Here is a 22,476-nt window from a genome sequence, read left to right as displayed (position 1 = left end):
TTCGTTTACTTTTTCTTTTTGATTTTTTCAGGTATTAAAGAAGACATAAGGGATCAAGCAGAAGTCTCATTTGGTTCCATCCAACCTTCACTGTCATCATCCGATTCTGATTCTTCGGATTCGGATAATTCAATTGCCACACGTCTGGCCAATATGGAAGCGACATCATGCAGACCAGTGCTACGTTCAATTTCTTTTTGTTCCGATTTCTCAACTTTACGCAGTGTAATGCCTGTAAAGAAAAGTCATGATAGTTATTCAACTGGAACCACTTGTGTGTTATAAGCAGCACTATACTTACCATCACGTATAGATTTCATTAGATCCGATCGCGTATCATGGAATGGTGGCAATATTTTCTTGGGTATATGCTTAAGACCATTCGTTTGTATATCACCATTGGGCAAAGGTTTTGGCATAATTTGATGTGGTGCTTGCGTCTGTATGGGTGATGTACCACCATTTTCATCTAGTGGTGGTGGTGGAGGCGGCGGTGGTGGCGCAGAATTAGGTGGTGATAACTTTGGTTCATGCTATAAAATGGAAAAAACAAAAATAATTATTAATATTAAAAGTTAAAAAATATAATTGCAAAGAAAGTGAAAATAAATATACAATTAATAACCAAAACAAACATTTAAAAGAAATTATAAAAAAACAGAAAATAATCATATATCAATAACAGATATTTAAGAATAATCTTGGAAAACTATCACAACAGGCCTATCGCAAGCTTAAGTGTATGTCCTACTACTTATCTACGTTGGGTTTCTAAGTAAGACTTTTGGGTTCAACTTGTAAACGCATAATATTTTTTGAACACTATCTGATCGATGAACGTAAATATTTTTAAGGACAAACATATCCACCACTATCTGGTCAAAAAGTGTGGTCTTTTGAGAATTTTGTTTATTCACTACTTGGACAATGAGCATGGGTTTTAAAGAACATTTGAAGGATTTTAACCGTAGATTGTTTCAAATTGTTTCGAAGGACTATCCGACCAATAAGCGTGGATTCTTATACCCTCCATACTATGAGTATGGAGGGTATATTAGGTTTGTTTTTCCGTTTGTTACTCATCGAAATCATTTCCGACTCTCTTGATCATTTAACCCTCTTGATCTAAGCATGTCTGTCTGTCTGTTGTAATCACTCCAGAGTCTGTAAACGAATCGAGATAGGTTGGCAACATATAGTCGTCTTTTATATGCAGGCAGGTCAAGTTCGATGATTGGATATATCGGTCCACGTTTAGGCATAGCTTCCATATAAGGGGAACACCCCAATTTTCGGTATTTTGGGGTTGTTGAACGCGTTTTCAACTGAATTCACTGTAATTTGGTACATTGGGTTCTTATTGGGGGAAAAAAATATCTCCACTAAAAATTATAAATATAGGTCCACTACCCCCATATAACGGTATCCCCTAAATTTTCAGTGTTTTGGGGGTTTTGATCGCATTTTTTCACCGAATTGGCTGTAATTTAGTATTTTGAGTTCTTAACAGGTACTAAATATTTCCACAAACAATTATGTATATAGGTACATTTTTTCGGATAGCCCCCATATAAGGGTACCCTAAGCGCGTTTTTTCAACCGAATTGGCAGTAAGTCAGTATTTTGTGTTCTTAATAGATACCAAATCTTTCCACAAAAAATTATGTATATAGGTAATTTTTTTCAGATAGCAAAGTACAGGCCGCATTTATGATCCGATTTGGATGAAATTTGGCAAATGTCACTTATGAGAGCCAAGGACGAACCCTATTAAAATTGGACAAAATTTTGCACAGCGTATTCAATTAGGTCCAGATTGATGTATGCGAAGTTTTATTGAAATCGGTTAAGATTTAGATATAGCAACCATATATATTTTTGTCCGATTCTATGCAAATGGTGCACCAAACTCCCAATATTAGTCCGATTGAAACAAAATTTTGCACAGCTTACTCAAATAGGTCCAAATTTATGTATGCAAAGTTTTGTGGAAATCGGTTCAGATTTAGTTATAGCTCCCATATATAGTTTCGTTCGATTTTATGTAAATGGAGCACCATACTCCCAAAATTGGCCCGATTGAGACAAAACAGCGTATTGAGTTAGGTCCAGATTGATGTATGAGCAGTTTTACTGAAATCGGTTCAGATTTAGATATAGCTCCCATTTATAGTTTCGTCCAAATTTCATGTAAATGCTACACAAAACTTCCAAAATTGGTCCGATTTAGACAAAATTTTGCACAGAGTACTGAATTAGGTCCAGATTAATGTAAGCGAAGTTTTGTTGGAATTGATTCAGATTTATGTAGAGCTCTCATATATAGTTTCGTACGATTTTATGTAAATGGAGCACTGATTGAAACTAAACTTTGCACAGCGTACTCAAATAGGTCCACATTGATGTATGCGAAGTTTTATTGATATTTGGTTCAGATTTGAATATACCTCCCATATACAGTTTCGTCCGATTTAATGTAAATGGAGCACAATACTGCCAATGTAGGTACGATTGAGATACAATTTTGCCCAGAGTACTGATTTAGGTCTAGATTGATGTAAGCGAAGTTTTTTTTGGAATCGGTTCAGATTTAGATATAGCTCCCTCATATATTTTCGTCCGATTTTATGCAAATGGAGGAACCTATGTCTGCTCGCTTTACATGAAATATTGCTTATCTTGTCTTTTTTCGGTATGTTGACGGTCCTAGTCCGAATTTCCACCATGAGTGTGTATGTAGTGTGGCACTACTTCCTTGTAGCAATAGTAGTTTGGTAATGTCGATCGATATAACTATTTTAAATGCCCACATTATGGTTGAGGAAACAAATGACATTTTTTTGAACCACTAAATTATCGATTGTGAAGAATATCTTTGAAGGACTAATTGTAGATTTTTAATTTCAAAACAAAACAAAAAAAATGTAAAAAATATTAGTTAGTGAAAAATACCTTTGATACAACACCATAGTAGCCCTTAGAAAATAAAAAAATGTGAAGAAAAATAAATATACAGGTTAATAAAATAGTAAATGCTTTAAAGTTTATATAAATTATCTGAAGAGAAATTTTTCTATACACATTGGGCAGATGGGAATATCTATAGGAATGTAGGAAGTGCCTAAAGACGTACCGAAAGAGGTATTGTCTCTAGAGACGAGCTAATGGGAATCTCTTTGAACGAGTCTATGGAATCTCAAAAAAAAACTAAAGACGAGTTGGGATAAGGAGTGGCTATTGAAGAGTTAAAGCAGAAAGTATCCAAAGACTAAAGTCTAACTGAAGTAGGGAGTTGCTAAAGCGAGGAACATTCATAGGCAAGGTACAGCGGTAGTCTTTATAGAGAAGCTAAAGCAGAGGGTTTTTATAGTCGAGATAAAGCCGGGAGTTTCTATAAAAGACTTGTGATATGTCAAGTCATTATAGACGAACTGTAATGATGATTCTATACGGACGAATCGACGAGCTGGAGCTTGTAGACTTTATAATGCTCTTCATAGACGAGTTTAAGCAAGAAGTAAAATTCGAATGAATGAATAATAGAGATCTGAAGGATACAATTCTTACATAAACTAAATACTTATAAGATAGGGCCTCAGATGTTATTAGCAAAATAAGTCTAGGTGAAAGGTGATATTTTTTATATAAAATCTGAAGTAGAGATTGATGTAGCTGTAGAGAAAGTCTTAATAGACGAGTTGGAGATCGAAAGTGTCCATAAGGGAGATTGAGAAGGTTATTTTACAGATTATTGAAGAGAGATAGAGGTTATATATAGAATATTATGCCGAAAGATTTTATATGAGATCAGGAAGGAGGGAGATTTGTGTAGATGTGGGGAAAGAAATGTAGGCCAATATAGAGTTGGAGATTGGCAGAGTGTTAAGTGGCGATTGCTAGTGGTATCTGTAGAGAAGTTTTAGAAGGATGTATCCCACATTCACGGAGAACTCTCTATACACGAATCAACAAAGAAGTTTCTGAAGATTTGGACTTTCCTTGTACATGAGTACAGATTTCGTAAATCATTTTTAATAAAATAGGAAATATTGGGGATCTTAAGTATGTTTTTTGAATCTAGATTTCTTAAGCGATTTAAAAAATTAATTTTACTTTAAGAAATAAAGGACATTTTGAAATTCGTAAATATGTTTTTAAGACTTGGACCTTCTCTTCAATATTGACTCTTCAACGCAATACAAAAAAGGGAGGGGTAAAATAAATTTAATTAAATTATGTATTGCAAACTTTTTGCCCTCTCTCTCTCCCTCTATTCATCATTACAATAGCGCATTTCTTATTAACAATATAAAAACACTTCAAGTACACAACAGCCACACTTACCTGATCTGGCACCGGCGGTGGTGGAGGCAAATCATTCAGTGAATTCATTTGACCACCACCACCCAAACTCATTGTATTGAAACTGTTAATGGTATTATTTAATTGAGCCATAACCATGGCATTAGCATCTTGCACACTGTTGCCTGTTGCCAATTGTGGAGAGCCAGCTCTCGATGTGCTATTGGTACGTGCCAATAATTTCGCTGCAATATGACCACTACCACCCGGTGGTATACCCCCATTCATGGCCGCTAACATTTGTGATGGTGAATTTGTATTGACCATACCATCGGGTATGGGTGGTGGTGGCGGCAGGGCATCACGACTTGTTGACATACTGCGACCTCGTGTTGGTGTATTAGCATTCGATGCTGTTGGTGTACCGCCATTACTGCCGCCCGGTGGTGCTGGTGGTGGTACTGAGGGTCGTGGTTTGGTGCGTGATGGTGTACCCGGCGCATAAATAGGTTCGGGTGACATTGGTCCGCCCTGTCCTCCTGTTTGCCCATATAAACCTTGTGACTGATGGTATAAGGCATCTTCATACATTTGTTGAGCATGAGCATGCTGCTGTTGTTGTTGCATACCACCAGCCATACCCTGCTGTTGGTGTAGCATTTGTTGTGACGGATGCATACCATTGGCTGCATAACCAGTGGTGGCATATTGACTGCCGCCACCTTGGGCATTTGCCATCATTTGGCCAGCCGTCTGAGGCGACAGGGGACCATAAACGCCATCAATTTGCTCTGATTGATAACTGCGTCGTAATTCGATAGAGTTTGGCCTTGGTGGTCGTGTATCGTAAATGCCCATACCTGTGTTAAGGAGTAGAAGGAACAAATGGGAATAGAAAGCAGATAAAATAAGAAAAAACAATTAGTAGATGTAAATAAGCATGGTCATAAGAAAGTATCTACAACATTAAATATGATAATGGAACACACACACATACAGAAATATTATGTTTAAAACTATCACAGTCGATGAGGGCATATATAATTGACTTGAATTTAAAAACAAACGCCAATCCTCTTTTAGACTTTCAAGTAGAGACAATTTCTTGAGACTTGGAATATTAATTTCAATAAATTTGTCCTGCTTCAAGTCCCACCTTGATCCTTTTTATCCACCCATATTCGACTGTAACAGTTTTATTAGTTTTTAAAGGCGTCAAGTAAATTTCATTAAAGTATATAAACAATAGAAAACAAATGACCAAAAATAAAATCAAAAAACAAAACAACAAACAATAGACGAACTCTGACTATTCACAAGAAATATGAAAGAGATTCAGAAAAGACAATGAACAAAATTCTTAAAAATACAAGAAAAACAAAACAAACGAACGAACGAAAGAACAAAATGGTAACAATAATAAGGGGCGTAGTGGGAGAAAGAAATTGCATATTATTTGACTTGAGATCTCTTGAAATTTTTTAGAAATTCCTTAATTTGAATTCTTAAATGGAATGAATTCCTAAATAGTTTCAGTATCAAGAACATTAAAATATAACAAAATTATTTCTTAATAGCCAATAGAAAAAAGCCCCTAAAAATATGCAATTCGATTTCCCACTACGGACCTTAACAACATCAAAAAAAATTATTTTTTTAATGTGGATTCCACATTGCATTTTAGGTTGGATAAGAAGAAATTTGAAAATATTTCATTTAGCATGAACTGTACGACAGTTGTTGTTATAAACGAGAACATGATGATCACATTTAGTTTTTAACCAATATTAGTACATGGATTTAAAAAGCCAATTGATAGTAGATTCGATCAATTAGAAAAAGCCAGCAAGATAGCAATAACACATAATAATTTTCTGAGCATTATGCCATTGGAATAGTTTTTCTTTTCTTTATATAACGAATATAAAGACGTACAGAACATTTATTTTTTATTTTATTTTAGAGAAGAGAGAAAAATGGATTTAGAGGGGTGGCGATTAAAAAAAATCTAAAGGGTTCGAGAGATATAAAAAAATAGTAAAAGTCAAAAAAATGTTTGTAGTGATATTTTTTATGCATAACAATTTTACATACAATAATAATTTAAAAATGGCAAGTAATAAATAAATAAAAATTTAGAATACAATAAATGTTTTTATTGATGTCCTGTAAATATTAGATGGATACGTATGAAATGTCGGATTCTTAAGTGATTGTATAAAACTGCATATTTTTCTTCAAAAGCTGTTTATTCAAACAGCTTTTGAAGCCATTCGCTTCAATACACTTCTCCCAACGAGATTTTAAAGCGTAGATGCCTGTCTTAAAAATGTTTGGTCTTTAGAATTAATAAACATTGATATTGAGTTTTTTAGACTGTCTTCATTTTCATAGTGTTTGCCCCTTAAAAACAGCTCTAAATGCTTGTATGCGGCCGAGTGTTGTCGTGGAGCAGTAGCGGGCCATACCGATTCACAAGCAATGGGCGTACAATTTTTTACTTATCGTGCATCGCATTTATATACTGGCAGTACTTTCATCGTGATTGGAAGTTCCCTCGTGGATACTTCCACTAGAGCCTTCAGGTCATCATTCTTCACAGACATTAGGGGTCTTCCGCGCGGCTCATTTTTCAGTGAAAAATCGCCAGTCCACAATTTTTTGAACCAATGCTGCACTTTCCGATCCTTAACCGCATTCTCCTTAACCGTTGGGTTTATGTTGCGTGCAGCTTTTGCAGCACTATTATCAAGTATGTACTCATATAAGAAAATTACGCGAATTTCGGCAGAATTCGAGATAACATATTTTGCTGAAATGAATCTCTGGCAATGAACAATACTATGAATGAGGTTATGCCAAAGCAAAAGTATAAGGAAAACAGGGAGGCAAAAGTCCGCATGTAAAGAGAATCCGACATTTCATACGCACCAACCTAATAAATAAAATGGGATTTTTTTCGCCTGATGTTTGTGCAGCTACCAAGGCACCCACAGTCTTAACCCTTTCAGTGTTTTTGTCGAATATATTCGACTTTTAAAAGTACTCTCTTTCTTTGCGATTTTTCAGTTATCTTATGTACCGTTACTATTGATTTTTTTTTTTGTTTTTGCTGAAAAACAGACGAAACTGACCGAGGGTTAAAATGACAATTGCTATTTTTTCTAAACTATGTCGCTTTATATGATTTTAAATACAAAATTTTAGATTTTCATCCCAAAAAAAAATTTTTTTGACACTGAAAGGGTTAAAGTTTACAAATGACAACAATGCGAGAACAGACGGTCATGCTCCTCCAATTAATTGAGAAATCCGTATATTTCATACTTAGCCAAGGGAATATCAAGAACTACCACTGCAATGACTTGTCCTTGAAGGACATGGATCACGCCACAGTGATCAACACAAAGATAAAACATGTGGCATCCCAACTCAAGGAAAATCATTAATGTAAGCTAAGATCTTGGCGAAATGTAAACCCCAAATCTATGGTGGCAAGCCAATAATTCTAAAGAAAGAGGCTATTGAAGTAGATTTTCATCCCGATTATCTTCCCTTTGACAAAATGGATGATACATTATCACAATCCTCCACAAACTGTGTTAAAGAACGTAAGACAAATAGATCTACCGGAGAGCCATGAACTTCTGCAACCGGTCCAACAGGCGGTACACTAAGGACAAGAAATTTCTCACATTCGAAAAAAAAACTTACTAAATAACAACAACTTGATTGAATGAATGTAAAGGTGGTTCAATTTAACCACAACTGGGGAAGAATACTCAGAGTAGCTTTGAAGGAATCCTTGCCCCTTATGGTATTTCTATCCTCCTCGATTAACCGGTTGCAGAAGTTTTTAGTTTCTAATGCTCCCTTGGCTGATTGATTTCAGTTTTCTGACTTCATTTTCCAAGTCGTACTTGAGCTACTCCGAGTATACCGTTTAGGATCGAGGATGATAGAAATACCATAAGGGACATAGATTCCTTCAAATCCGAATTGCGACATGAGCGACTTATTTATTGAAGGTTCAAAGGTGTGTAAAGTTGAACCCTCACTGGAGGAGAAAACTGTTGGTATACACTCAGTTTTCTCCTCCATTGAGGGAAGATAAAACTGGAAAAATGAAGTCAGGAATCTCTATACAATCAGGACCTTCGAAGTGATCCTTGAATTATTACAAATCCCTGGCAACATCTACTAGGGCGAATGAAGGCAAGGGCGTATCTAGGTCGTCCAGTTAGTTAGCACTTAACCAGTAAGGAAAGTTCAAAAGTCGGACGAAAGATATATAGGAACTTTGGTGCCCCATTTACCTTAAACCGATATATATATATGGGAGCTATATCAAAATTTGAATCGATTTTCTCAATTTCAATAGGGTTCGCCCTTGGACCAATAAAGTGGACCAAATTTTATCCAAATCGGGTCATAAATGCGACCTGTACTTTGTTTACAATTTAACATCTACAGACGGACATGCATAAATCGACTCAGAAAGTGATTTTATGCATATTCTCAAAAGGAACCATGTGTCTATCTCGTTTCCTTTTGCCTGTTACAAACATATGCACAAAGACACAGTGTGTTGAACCATGGTTATGGCTGTACTGAACGGTTGATAGACAAATCCCAACAATCATGTAAAAAGCTGAAGCAGGATGAGCGTCAGCAGAGTTGATTTCAGTTGGCGGCCGTTGCGATAGACGAGATCCCGGCTGGAATAGTGACTTCTGTGTGGATTCCATTACCTCGGGGGATTGGAAAAAAAAACACTAAAGGTGGTAGGAAAGCAGAACATCGATTTTCGAATAAGTGGATGAAGAATATTCAACATATTTACGAAGAACGACGGTCTTGCAACAAATTTTGCCATGAATACTGTTTGAGAAGCCAACCTGATCCACAGATGGAAGAATCTGTAAGGCCACCCATTGGTTATCACATGAGTAAAGACCGCAATAGCTGCTACTAAAGCTTATATGATTTCAGAGACCTCGGTATAGAACCTCAAAATCAATCTAGGCTAGGCTTCTTCTCTCCAGACGAGATTCAACAAAAATGCATACCTTTTTGCTAAAAATCTCAATTTGGCGAAGCTATAGCATTAATAATTGATCCTCTCTATGCTTTCCCAACTTCTCTTCTCTCTATTAACCAAAGTTTGCTCAGTAAAAAATACATTTAAATAATTACCCGCTGTTCATAACCTAATAATCTAGGGTCTACCTTAGTTTTGTATGTTGATGTTTTAATACCTATACAAAGATAATTTCGCAAGATGTGTGAGAATTTTGATCCCTGGCCAGCTTGTTCAATCTTGTTTTCTCAAAACGTGTATTTCAGTATTTCGGTACATAATGAAGGATTTTCAAAGCAAACCTGCAAAAGGGTTTGTGCATAAAATCCCAAGAGACACTGGTTAGAAAGGCATATCGGGGGACAAACTGTTTTTGCCTGAGATATGTCCACCGTAATAAAGCGACAACGACTTCCTTTTGATATGGAAACACCTTAATGTCGCAAATGGTTAACCGAGTAAAACACGGATAGTAAAGTCAACTATCTTGCAAACAGAAGTATGTACACTCTAATTACAGTTAGTCGTGATCGGATTCGACTTTTTCCCCCCGGGGGAACTTTTAAAAGTAAATTCTCGCAAATAGGCCCGAAACTAGTAGTTGTTATAAATATATAAGTGGTGTAGAATATATATTTAAAAAAATAAACACATTATTTTTAACAATTAAAAAAAAACTAATAAAAAACTCAAATAGCACTTAATAATAATTTATAAATATTAATAATTAATTTATAAACATTTGAAAATGAAACTATTATTTTCGTAAGGGAATAAAGAAGGGGGAAGGTGGGTGAAAGAACGAATTATGTGAATTGAAATGAGATGAAGTGCTGCTGGTGGCTATCACTATTCACTATATAGAATATTGAAAACAACAATATTTTGGTTTTGTTTATTTATTGATTAGCAAAAACAATAAACAAATTCGGAATAAAAATCTAGAGATGTATGTACAATGAACACAACATATATTCGTACACAATTGAGGAATTTAATTTGTTTTTGAATATTATCACAACACAATTTAATGATAAAAATATAAAAAAAATTATAACGGGATCGATTCCACGTCATTGAGGTATTCGATCCTAAAACGATCCCAGTCTTATTCGTTCAAAGTCTATTGTGTTAAATTAGTAAAGCTGTTCGGATTATAGATTCGTTTACATCGTAAATATTGTAGATGATCACTATAAAGGAAAAGTCTGCGAGGAAAGTGACATCCTTAAATCTCACCTAATCTAAATGATTATTAGTAAAGCTTTTTTTAAATTAGGCCAACATTATGAAAAATATTTAGAACTATAAGTTCAGCAAAAAAAATAAATAATTCCATCATTCAAGGATTAAGAAGTGCACGAATATAAGTTATGTTTTGTTACAAAGGAAAGAAAAAAAATAGGAGTCAGAACATTTGATGGAAGTTAATTTCTAGTTGTTGGAGTTTTTTGTTTTTAATTTTTATTAGTAGTACACAAAAATATATAATATTATTATTAGTTTTTTTTTTTCAATAATATATATAAACATTGATGCTCTGTTGCATTTGTTTTTTTATTTTTTTCTAATAAATTCTAACCTGCAATGGCAACAGCTGTTTGCTTCGTTAGATTACTGTTATTTTCCAGATGTGAAAGCATATTATATGGTTTAACATTGCCTGGAAGATATATGGAGGATATGGATATATACGATTTATGATTTGTTCGTTTGTTTGATAGATGATTAAGATGACATTTATGAAAACAAAAAATTATAACAACTACAAATTATTATCACTTTTAATTATAAACAACAAAAGGAATAAAAAAATCATATGTTCATATTTTTAATTGCATTTTTTACATTTTTTATTGTTTTAAATTTTTTACACAAACTGTAGAAGAAAATCTCATGAAAATGAAAAAATGTATATATGTATATATTGGAATTTTGATTTGAGTGGAATAAATTTTTTTTGAGAAATGTAGATTTGAATAGAATTTGAGCTATTTATACCCTTTGAATTCGCGATACCATTGCATTAAAAAACTATGTTAACATTGGTATTATTTTCTAAGATATTCTGTAATTTTTACATCAGTTGAAGCTTCTAACAGCATAACATCGGACGGGCCATTTGCGTTTGTAAAAAAAAAATAAAAAAAATAACAAAAACACTTGAGATGAAAACATGATATTAAAAAAAATTTCATCTTGTCCTAAAATCGTTGTTTGATGTCCCTACGTTGGCCAATATAATTTCTTTGCGAGAAGCAAAATTGTTTATATTCTTAAAAAATTCTCAACAATTTGAGCTGTAATGATCCCTTAACAAATAATTTATATCCGGTATGAATTATATCCGTTATGAATATCAGAGTTATGATAATCATATCGGATATAATCCAGTGCTATCTTGAGGGTGAAAGCTAACGGACAAGTCCACAGGTTGTGGATAGTAGTCGAAAGCCCACAATATTTATTGCATATCTGCGGATGAAGTAAGCAATCACGGAAAGCCAGCGAGTCTAAGAGGATATTCAGTTTCGGAGTGAATGGCCAAGTGTCAAAGATCCTTCAACTAATGAGGAGAAAATTGGTGATTGTAAATTAGCCAGTAAAGAAGGATTACTACTAATCTCTGGGGTTTTTCGCGTCCTCGTGTCAATCAGTACAGAATATAATTGAACGGAGCTTTGTTAATAACTCAACTAGTATTTGTTACCAAGTCCTTGTAATGTTAAGGAGACTATGTCCTGTTTGACCATTAGTTCCTCAATGAGTTATGGATTCAGAAAGTTTAAAGCAAAAATTTAAAAAAATTCTTCGACTGAAATAGGTACGGTTACCTTGGCATTCTCAGCCTCAAATGTAACAAGGGAGGGAGCGGGAGGAGTGCTGTTTTTGTGTGACATAAACGACAAGGCGGGAAATTTATCAATCTTATTAAAGAATGCGCCGCCAGCTTCCGCCTCAGTCAGGAAAGCAACTAGGCTGATATGAGATAATACCCCGGGGATGATAGACGATAAATACGACGATGATACTACGTCTAAAAAGTGGCAATCTCTATTCAACAGAGGGCGTCAGGTATGGTACAAAAGGATGCCGAAATATCTACAGGTTAAAACGTCTTAACTGTGTCGACAGTAGCCGATATAACAGTGCTTTTGAGGCAAGTAAATAGACTTTGAAATCACTGCTGCCGATTGCAGCACCTAAAAGTGTCGAGGTGCACTGGGCTGAAAGGTATATCGCTGGGCAATCTTTTATGATCAGAAATATGACGAACATGGCCTCAAAATGCCAAAGAGAAACTTGTAATCGAAAAATGACAGTGGTTACCTAAATCGTATTAGAATTCCATAGTTTCGAGTACAGTCTACTATGGTAGAATACGACTAAAGGCGGAACAAATCAGATAAATATTTTAATATAAAAAGGGGATTATAGGGGGGACTACCCCAAAAAGGTGGCGAATATTAATAATTTTTGAGCGGAAGATTTGTTACCTTATACGACTACAAAATACCAAATTACAGCAAATTCGGTTGAAAAACGCGTTCAAGAGCCCCATAGTATCGAAAAATTGGTAGTACCCTTATTTGGGGGCTAACCGAAATAAATGACCAATCTTTATAATTTTTAATGGAGAGATTTGCTACCCAATAGAAAATCAATGTAGTAAATTACAGCCAATTCGGTCGAAAAATGCGATAAAACCCCCAAAATTCCGAAAATTAGAGGTACCATTATATGGGGCTACCAGAAAAAGTGGGCCTATATTTATAATTTTTAGTGGAGTAATGTATTATCCAATATGAACCTAATATAACAAATTTCAGCAAATTCGGTTGAAAAACACGTTCAAGAACCCCAAAATTGGCCGGTACCCTTATTTGGGGGCTAACGGAAAAAAATTACCTATATTTATAATTTTAAGGGGAGGGATCTGCTATCCAATAAGAATTGAAAATACTATCAAACCCCCAAAATACTGAAAATTTGGGGTACCGTTATATGGGGGCTATCAAAAAAAGAAGACCCTTTTTTAAAATTTTTAGTTGGGAAATTTGGTATCCAAAAAGGACACAATGTACGAAATTTCAGGGAATTCGGTTGAACAGCGTGCTCAAGAATTGGGGGTACCCTTATATGTGAGCTATGCCTAGGTTTGGGGATGTGCCGTCACTTATGTGGCTGCAGCACTCTGAGACCGTCACTCTGTGAAAAGAGATATGGAGAGATATATAGGGGAGAGAAGAAGGGAGAGATAAAGAGAGATGAGAACCATACAAGAAAATGTAAGAAGATCAGTTTGATATAGTATCGGTGGCTATAGAGGTCGAACAGAAGATATATTACGACTCAAGGTTGCACTTTCCCAACCACTTTAGGTTTCTAATTATGCTGTAGATTAGAGCAGGATCAGTTGTTGAGAAGAAGCTAAGACTCGATGGAAAATGAGTACCCACTAGTCTGTGCCGCCTGTAAGCCAGGGCTGGACAGTGACACAGGAGATGCTCAATTGTCTCCGTCTCCTCCTCGTCAACGCAGAGTCTACAGTAATCAATTGCATCATGATCCCATTTACTAGTAAAGGCCCTGATATTGCAATGACCAGTAATGATTCCTGTCATTACTCTTATTTTAGCTTTGCTCAGGTTCAACAGTGAGTTTGTCCTTTTGATAGACAGAGTCGGCCAAATGGATCTTGACACATTGCACCTAGGTTCGTTGTGCCAAAGTTCATAGGATCTTTCGTCGAAGAACGCCTCAAAGTTCCTATAAAGATGATATATGGGTGGTTTGATTGAGTCATCAATTGCTACATCTGTGGATTGAGATCCTCGTCTTGCTAATTCGCCTGCTCTTTCATTACCCAAGATGTCACGGTGTCCTTGTACCTAACAAAGCCGATAGCTGTAAGTTCTTCCAAAGCTGTTCTACACTTGAGAACGGCCTCAGATTTGATATAACAAGATTTGATGGATTTAAGAGCCGGTTCAACGACCTCTGGAATCCGACTTTTTATCAATTTCGCCGCCTTTATATAAGATTTCAGCTTGGATAAACCTACAGTTGCAATCCAGCTTGTGGGTTAGCTCAAAGCCTACCCTTTCACAGTAGACTCCAGCCCCTGTACCTTCTTCCATCTTGGATCCGTCTGTATAGAAAGCCAGACCGTCCAGAGGAGGGTTACTCCGGTTCCAGTCGTCTCTACTAGGAAAAGAGGTGAGATAAAAGACCACATCTAAAATTATTTTAAAAAACTCCTCGCCTAAACACTGGAGATCCGCGAAAAATTTAAAATGAAATCTATAATTGCCGTTGGTTGGGCAACTTTACTACTTCCAACCTAAATTCCAATATTTGTTTTGCAATTTCCTGAGATTCTTCTTGTAGTTTCCTTGTATTTTTTTATTCCATTATCTTTCTTCTCCAAAAATGTGGTGTTCTTTTTTTTATTGGCACCGGCCTAAATGCTGTCTGTTTGGCTTTAGGCTTTAGGATAGTCGAAAAAAAAGTCGACATGAATATTCATGAGTTGTTAGGTGTAGCAAAACGAAAGAAACAAATTACAAATATTTGCTAAAGTTGTGGCTTAAACAAAAATATTTGATTTCTTCTTGTCTTCTTGGTGGCAATTCTGTCATATTACTTAGTAGCTAACGGTGGTGTATGGATTGCGGCGCGGTGGCGATGATGATTATGTCGATGACTAAAAACAAATGACGCTGAGTTCCCCAGCTTTGGTTCGAAATATTTGGCGCTGATTTAAAACAAACCAAAAAAATCTGTGTTAATGGGAAAACAATCTGTCATTTAGAACAAGTTTTGAAAGTGTGTGAGGTACATCATATTTGTAAAATATACAATGAAATGTTGAGGGCAGGCAGCAGGTGGAGGTAGTTGGGAGCGCTAGGGAAAAACTAGAACTAGAACAAACAGTAGTTGTGAAGAAGAAGAAGAGTATAAATATACAGGCTAGAGTTTCGATTTCGTTTTAAAAGGCATTGATTTCATGTTTTTGCGCTTAGCATTTGCTTCTTTTTTATTTTTTGAGCTTAGCATTAATTCTTTTGCTGTGGCAGCAGCAGCATGAAATGTTTGCTTGATGGGATTTTTAACTTGAAATGGAGATAGAAGAGAGAGAGAGAATAAAATGGATTAATGGTTGGTTGGTGGCTGCTTGATTGACTGGCTGGCTGGTTGAATGACTAGTATAGCTACTAGCTAGGCTAGGCTAGCTTGGCCCGCGAATGATATAGCTTGCATATAGTAACGAACAAACTAAAACGCTGTCACTGCGTTATCGTACCTACATGTAAATTCATCAAATTTGTTGCTGCTGTTGTCGCCACCACTTGTGTTGCTGACCACAAAATATTGACGATTTTTGTGACGACGACGATTGCGTTTTAAGAAAAATATATCACCATCATCATCATGACCACCACCACCTTCTGTTTGATCGCGTTCATCTTCTTCTTGTTGCAGTAACAGTAGAAGTTGTTGGAGTTGTTTGTCTTCTTGTTGTTGCTGTTGTAATGTTGTACTCTCACTATCTGCTGTCACTGGGACAGTAGTTTGGATTTCAACAAGTTGTGCTAATAATTAGTATGTGCAGTGGAGTGGAGAGTAGAGTGGAGTGGAGGCAATAACAAAATAATCAACAAATTTGTTATGTTCGATGTCATTGTTGTTGTTGGTTGGTTGTTTTTTGGCGATAGTGTTGTTACATTGGTTAGTTGAGTTTTTACACACACACCAAAAAAAAAATTATATAAAAAAGTATTGAAACAAAAATAAGAAAAACACAATATTTAGTTAGTACTTTTGATTAAAATAAAAAAATTGAAAAAATAACTGTATTTTATTATCTTCATCACATCTTAAACATGGAGAAAGTTGCTCTCTATTCAACCGTAATGTTGTAATTGGCAACGCATCACTTCGTATAGGCAGGCTGTTATTATTTCAAAATTGAAATTGTAACAAAGTAAAACGCACATTCGCCCGGAAACAGCTAGCAAATCACGTTTTTACAAAAAAATGTTTTTTACTGCATACGACAAATTGTCGAGTCTCACGAACATTTGAAAAAATCAATAGAGCGTATTGTAACATTACATATCGTATTCAGATCATTGTATTTCTGATACAAAATCTACAAAGCGAAAGTGAATTATTTAATTTTTTGAAAATATTTGTGATTTTTGTATTTTGGTATAATTTTGATATTAAAAGAAAAAAAATGTCATAATAATGCAATAATTAATGCGTACCATGAGCTGGTCAAAATACCTAAAATATGCTAAATTTTTGGTAGGATAATTGGATACCAAATAAACATACAAAATAGCAAATTATTCTCAGTTCGTTTTATTCCGTCAACCTGTGGAAATCAGAGCTATAGAGGTATATCTAAATTTGAATCGAAATCAACGAAACTTGACACACGACATAATAACTTTAATACAGTATTGTATTCTAAATTTCGTCTTAATCGGACAAACATTAGTGCACCATTTACATAAAATCGACCGAAATATATCTAAATCCCAACCGATTTCATTGAAACTCAACACTCTTTATTCTATGCTAAAAATATAAACGTTCTGCAAAATTTCGTCTAAATCGGAAAATCCCCGGATGTTTGGTGCACCATTTACATAAAATCAGCCGAAGATATATATGGGAGCTATATATAAATCTGAAACGATTTCTACAAAACTCAACACACGTTGTTCTAGACTCAATTCAAAATGTTTTGCCAAATTTCGTCTCAATCGGACAAACCTTGGGAGTTTCGTGTGCCATTTACAGAAAATCGGCCAAAAATATATATGGAAGATATATTCAAATCTGAACCGATTTTCACTAAACTTAGAACACATCATTCTAGACTTAATTCCGTACATTATGCGAAAGAAATATAGGGCTTTGGTACACTATTTACACAAATTCGGACGAAAATATGAGAACTATGTCTAAATCTGAACCGGCTTTCACAAAACTTAGCACATATCATTCAAGGCTCAATTCAGTACGTTATGCCATATTGCGTGCATATCGAAAGATATTTAGGGACTTTGGCGCACCATTTACATTAAATCGGACGAAAGTATATGTTGGAGCTATGTCTAAATCTGAATCGATATTCACGAAACTTAACACACATCCTTCTAGACTTAATTTAGTGCGCAATGTCAAATTTCGTGCAAATTTAAAGCTATACAGGGTCCACCATTTACATTAAATCGGACGAAAATATATATGGAAGCTATATCTAAATCAGAACCGATTTTCACGAAAATTAACACACATTATCCCAGACTTAATTTAGTACGCTATGCCAAATTTCGTGCAAATCGAAAGATATTTAGGGACTTTGGCGCACCGTTTACATTAAATCGGACGAAAATGTATATATGACAGCTATATCTAAATCTGAACCGATGTTCACGGAACTTAGCACACGCCATCCCAGACTCAATTCAGTATGATATGCCAAATTTCGTGTACATCTAAAAATATATGAGACTTTGGTACACCACAGATATTAAATCGGCCAAATATATATATGGGAGCTATATCTAAATCTGAACTGATTTCCACGGAACTTAACACACATCATTCTAGACTTAATTCGGTACGCTATGCCAAATTTCGAGCAAACCGAAAGATATACTGGGACTTTGGTACACCATTTACCTAAAATCGAGCGAAACTGTATATGGGAGCTGTATCTAAATCTGAACCGATTCCAACAAAACTTCGCATACATCAATCGGGGCCTAATTCAGTACTCTGTGCAAAATTTTGTCTCATTCGCACAATTATTGGATGTTTTGTGCACCATTTACATAAAATCAGACGAAAATATATCTAAATCTGAACCGATTTTTCCCAATTTCAATAGAATTCGTCCATGGGCCAAATAAATGAGTTGTGCCAAATTTCATCCAAATCGAATGACAAATGCGATCTGTACTTTGTTTACAATTTAGCATGGACAGACGGACGGACATGCATAAATCGACTCAGAATGTGATTCTATACATATTCTCAAAAGGAACCATGTGTCTGTCTATCTCGTTTCCTTTTGCCTGTTACAAACATATGCACAAAGACATAATACCCTGTCCACAGTGTGGTGAAGGGTATAAAAAGGAGATTATATGGGGACTACCCCTAAAAGGGGTGAATATTAATAATTTTTGGGAGGAAGATTTGTTACCATAAATGACTACAAAATACCAAATTACAGCGAATTCGGTTGAAAAACACGCTCAAGAACCCCAAAATACAGAAAATTGGGGGTACAGGCTATCTAAATCAATTTGTTTCGAGGCTAGAATTATTACAACAGACAGGCGGACATATGGGCTAAATTGTCATAGAATTTTACTTCGATGATTTACAAACGGAGAAACAAACAAAAGCATTTGATACTCCATCTGCCTCTGCTGGGATGTTAGATCTGAATTTCGATATTTGACGTTCATCTATATTTCGAGTTGTTGGAGCGAGATGATACCCTATTGAGCAGTCCTCTTATGATATTCTCTAAGAGGATAAGCTAATAGGAAGTATTAGGAGGAAGGTGGGAATAGTTTCGATGGCTATAGAAATTGGACAGAAAACATATTACGTGCTAAGGTTGCACTTTCCCAACCACTTTATGTTTCTAATGATGATGTAGATTAAAGCAGGTTCCATAGTTGAAAATAAGCTTGGGGACGGTGGAAAGTGGGCACCCACTAGTCTGTGCCGTCTGTAGGCCAGTACTGGACAGCGACACAGGAGATGCTCAATTGTCTCCGTCTCCTACTCGTTAGCACAGAGTCTGCAGTAATCAGTAACATCATGGTCCCATTTACTGGTAAAGGTCTGATATTGCAATTACCATTAATGACTTCTGTCATTACTCTAATTTCAGCTTTGCTCAAGTTCAACAGTGAGTTTGTTCTCATGATTGACATAATCGGCCAGATAGATCTTGACACATTAAAAGCTGTAAGTGAGTGTTTCCAAAACTGCTCTACACTCGAGGACGGCTTCAGATTTGATATTACAGGATTTGATGACTTTAAGAGCCGCCTAACTATCCACAAAGATTGACACCGCGTACATTATACTTTCCATTGTGGAGAATTGAATGATACATGTAAATGTGGACAATGAGACAATATTTTCTACTCTCGCTAATTAACACTATCCATTAATTAAAAAAAAATACTCAAAAAAACCTGTTTCAGAAAAATTAGCATAGAAATTACTACTGTTTATAATTCACCTAAAAGTGACGCATGTGTGTGCCATTACAACATTGGGTGTTAATAGAACAACAGCAACATTACACCTTACACCAGAACAACCTATGATGGCTGATGTACACTAGACAACGTACGTATATATGTAGGTTGGCCAACAACAACACCCCTTACTCGACGATAGTCCCTAAGGCTTTGCAAACGGACAACACCCTCTGTTGTAGAATACATTTGAATAAAAGTGCTGCTGCTTGGTGTGTGCGACTATTGTCGTACATTATTACATTACCCAAAATACAAAAATTAAAAACAAAAAATAACAAAAACCAACACAAAACTTATAATTAATTAAAACTATAAAACATAAGAACAAAAAAAAACTACCCACAACCTATAAATTTTACTTTTTTTGTTATCCACAATGTTGTTGTGTGTTGGGCAGGATGAGGAGGATACATCACCACGACGACGTACTGCCAACACATACAAAATTGTCTTGTTTTTTTAGGGTACATAATAAAACACTATACTTACTACCATAACCAGCTTCCTCATTAACCACCGAATTTGGGGTACGATAAATAACATTATTTGGCATTAAAGTCTCCCCATGACCAATAGCAATTTGTCGTTGTTTCTCTCGGGTATTGTGCGGCGTCCGCACCCGTTTCTTGTGACCACGTCCACTGGCACCGCCATCCTGTCGCGGCTTATGCATTTTCTTGCCCTTATCGTGCATTACCCGCTCCGTGTCCTTCAGCATTTCCTGACGCCACAATTCAAAGAAATAATTTGGATCTGTGTAGAATTTGAGGCCATCCTTGCCGTCATCGCGATAAATATTGAGTTTATCCAACGGTGGTGGTTTATCACATTGTGCATAGGTTTCGAGCATTGGTGCTGGCATAGTGGCTCGAGAGAATATTTGTTGATCGAAATTTTTGGCAGATTTAAAAGCTTTCTTTCGTGTAATATCTGTAAGTGGTACCTCCTCGACGGTACTGTCCAATTGCGTTACCTTAATGGCTAAACGATCGATACGAGCTTGCAGTGAATTGGCACGATCACCAATATTGCCCACATCACGGGCCAGCTCACCAAAAACATCTTCGGCATGTTTGGAGAGTGACGATAGCTGACGTATAATATTGGTCAGCGTTGTATTTGTCACCGTTTCCAATTCCACAGATTGTAATTCATCCTGTTGATAGACAGAACGGGCCACATGCACCGGCTCAATAGAACGTTTGGGCAGTGGCATTTTTTTGTGATTTGAATCTCAATGCCAATGACTGAGTGCGTTTATTTTAATAAAACGTCCGTGAAAGAGGGTAGATGTGGGTGTTTGGGAAGAGAGATAGAGGAAGATATATTCCCAAGAGATGATGATTTCAATTTGCGGCGAACATTAAGTGATCTGGAAAGAAAAAAAAAGAAATTTATTAGTTATATGAATTTTTATTTGATGGTATGAAAAGTACTTCTGCGGGTTCTTTAAATATGGAAATGTCATTAAAAAGTTCGGCTAAATGGTTGGAAGGAATAACTTCAATAATCTCAAGATCATCTTCTATGATCTACTCGAACCTATTGGTATTTATATGTCGGCAAAAAGATTCTGCATGCCTTTTTGAAAAATTAAAATTCCTGCCAAAAATTTGTTAGAATAAACCGCATTCTTTCTAAGGTCACAATATATGCCCTGCCCTGCCCCGCCCCGCCTCACCCAAACCAATTAATATACTAACACCATATCAGTATTGGCTATTAGAATATGCCTTCTTCACTGACCCGCCCGCATTAGTCATTCACAGAGCGTAGGGGTAAATGTTATTGATGGTTGTTGTCGGTTATTCTTCTTCTTGTTCACAATTCGGAAATAGTTGTTTTCATTATCAACTGGACTGGAGTTGAGTGACAACCGAATGACTAATCATGATGGTTATTGTTTTCCTTTTTATTACAGCTTCTTTAGAAAGATCAAAGAAATGGTCAGAGGAGAGCCACCCCACAATTGAGCGTAACCAACCAAGACCCTCAAACAAAAGTTTAAAAATAATTTATAAACAATTTGTACATAAAAAAATAACGGTCATTCAAAATTGTTGAGACAATTTTAATCGCTGACCAATGAGAACAATGCTCTCTTGAATTCTATGAATTTTTTTTATCAACTAAATGAAAAATAATAATAATAAACATGATGACGCACAACAAAATCATGAAGAAGAAGAAAAACAAAAATAGATAAAAAAACATCTATCGGAGAAATTCCACAAAATTAGAGAATGTTATATACAGACACTTAAGACCTCCCAGAAGAACGACAGATGGCCTCAAGCTTCAGAAGACTTTAAGAAAGTTTTCTGGCAAAAAAATATGAAAAGAAAGCATTGTTTCTTGTTGAAGATCTAGATAAGGTTCAGATTTAGATATAGATCCCATATATATTTTCGTCCGATTTAAGGTATATGGTGTGCTAAGTTTCGTGAAAATCGGTTCAGATTTATATATAGTACCCACATATATATTTTTCCGATTTAAATGAAATGGTGCACACTTATAGCTCTTGGGAAGACTCTCCATCCTCAACGTGAGACAAAATTTTGCGATGTATGGACAGGCGGAGTCCCTAAATTTCACTTTTTTTTTAAATTAAAGACGGCTAGAGAGTATCTGGAGCTCGGAAATCCCATGAGTTATTGCTGAGAAGCCTTTCCATCCTCAATGTGTCATTTGGCCTTACTTTTTTGAAGATGGAGTAGTAACAAGAGTTATGGTGGGCAAACTAATATTATTCTTTGGGTAGCTGTGAATATCAAATAAAGA

The 22,476-nt window shown here is 35.7% G+C and overlaps 1 protein-coding gene across 1 annotated transcript; it reads right to left on the bottom strand.

The window, feature by feature from the left end:
- Positions 1–20,927, bottom strand: LOC133322877 (actin-binding protein WASF2). Its single transcript, XM_061531829.1, has 5 exons — positions 20,182–20,927; positions 4,993–5,162; positions 4,345–4,947; positions 302–533; positions 1–232 (listed from the first exon to the last, which is right to left on the bottom strand). Exons 1-5 carry the CDS (start codon positions 20,906–20,908, stop codon positions 54–56), a joined length of 1,911 nt encoding a protein of 636 aa, XP_061387813.1. The 5' UTR covers positions 20,909–20,927; the 3' UTR covers positions 1–53.
- Between the last annotated feature and the right edge of the window lie 1,549 nt (positions 20,928–22,476).

Source organism: Musca vetustissima, unplaced genomic scaffold, assembly GCF_032173495.1.
Source record: "Musca vetustissima isolate MV318-11 ecotype Yass unplaced genomic scaffold, APGP_CSIRO_Mvet_v1 utg35646, whole genome shotgun sequence".
Taxonomy (NCBI): Eukaryota; Metazoa; Arthropoda; class Insecta; order Diptera; family Muscidae; genus Musca; species Musca vetustissima.
Note: the sequence above shows the minus strand (reverse complement) of the source record. Positions and strands in the feature narration are given on the sequence as shown.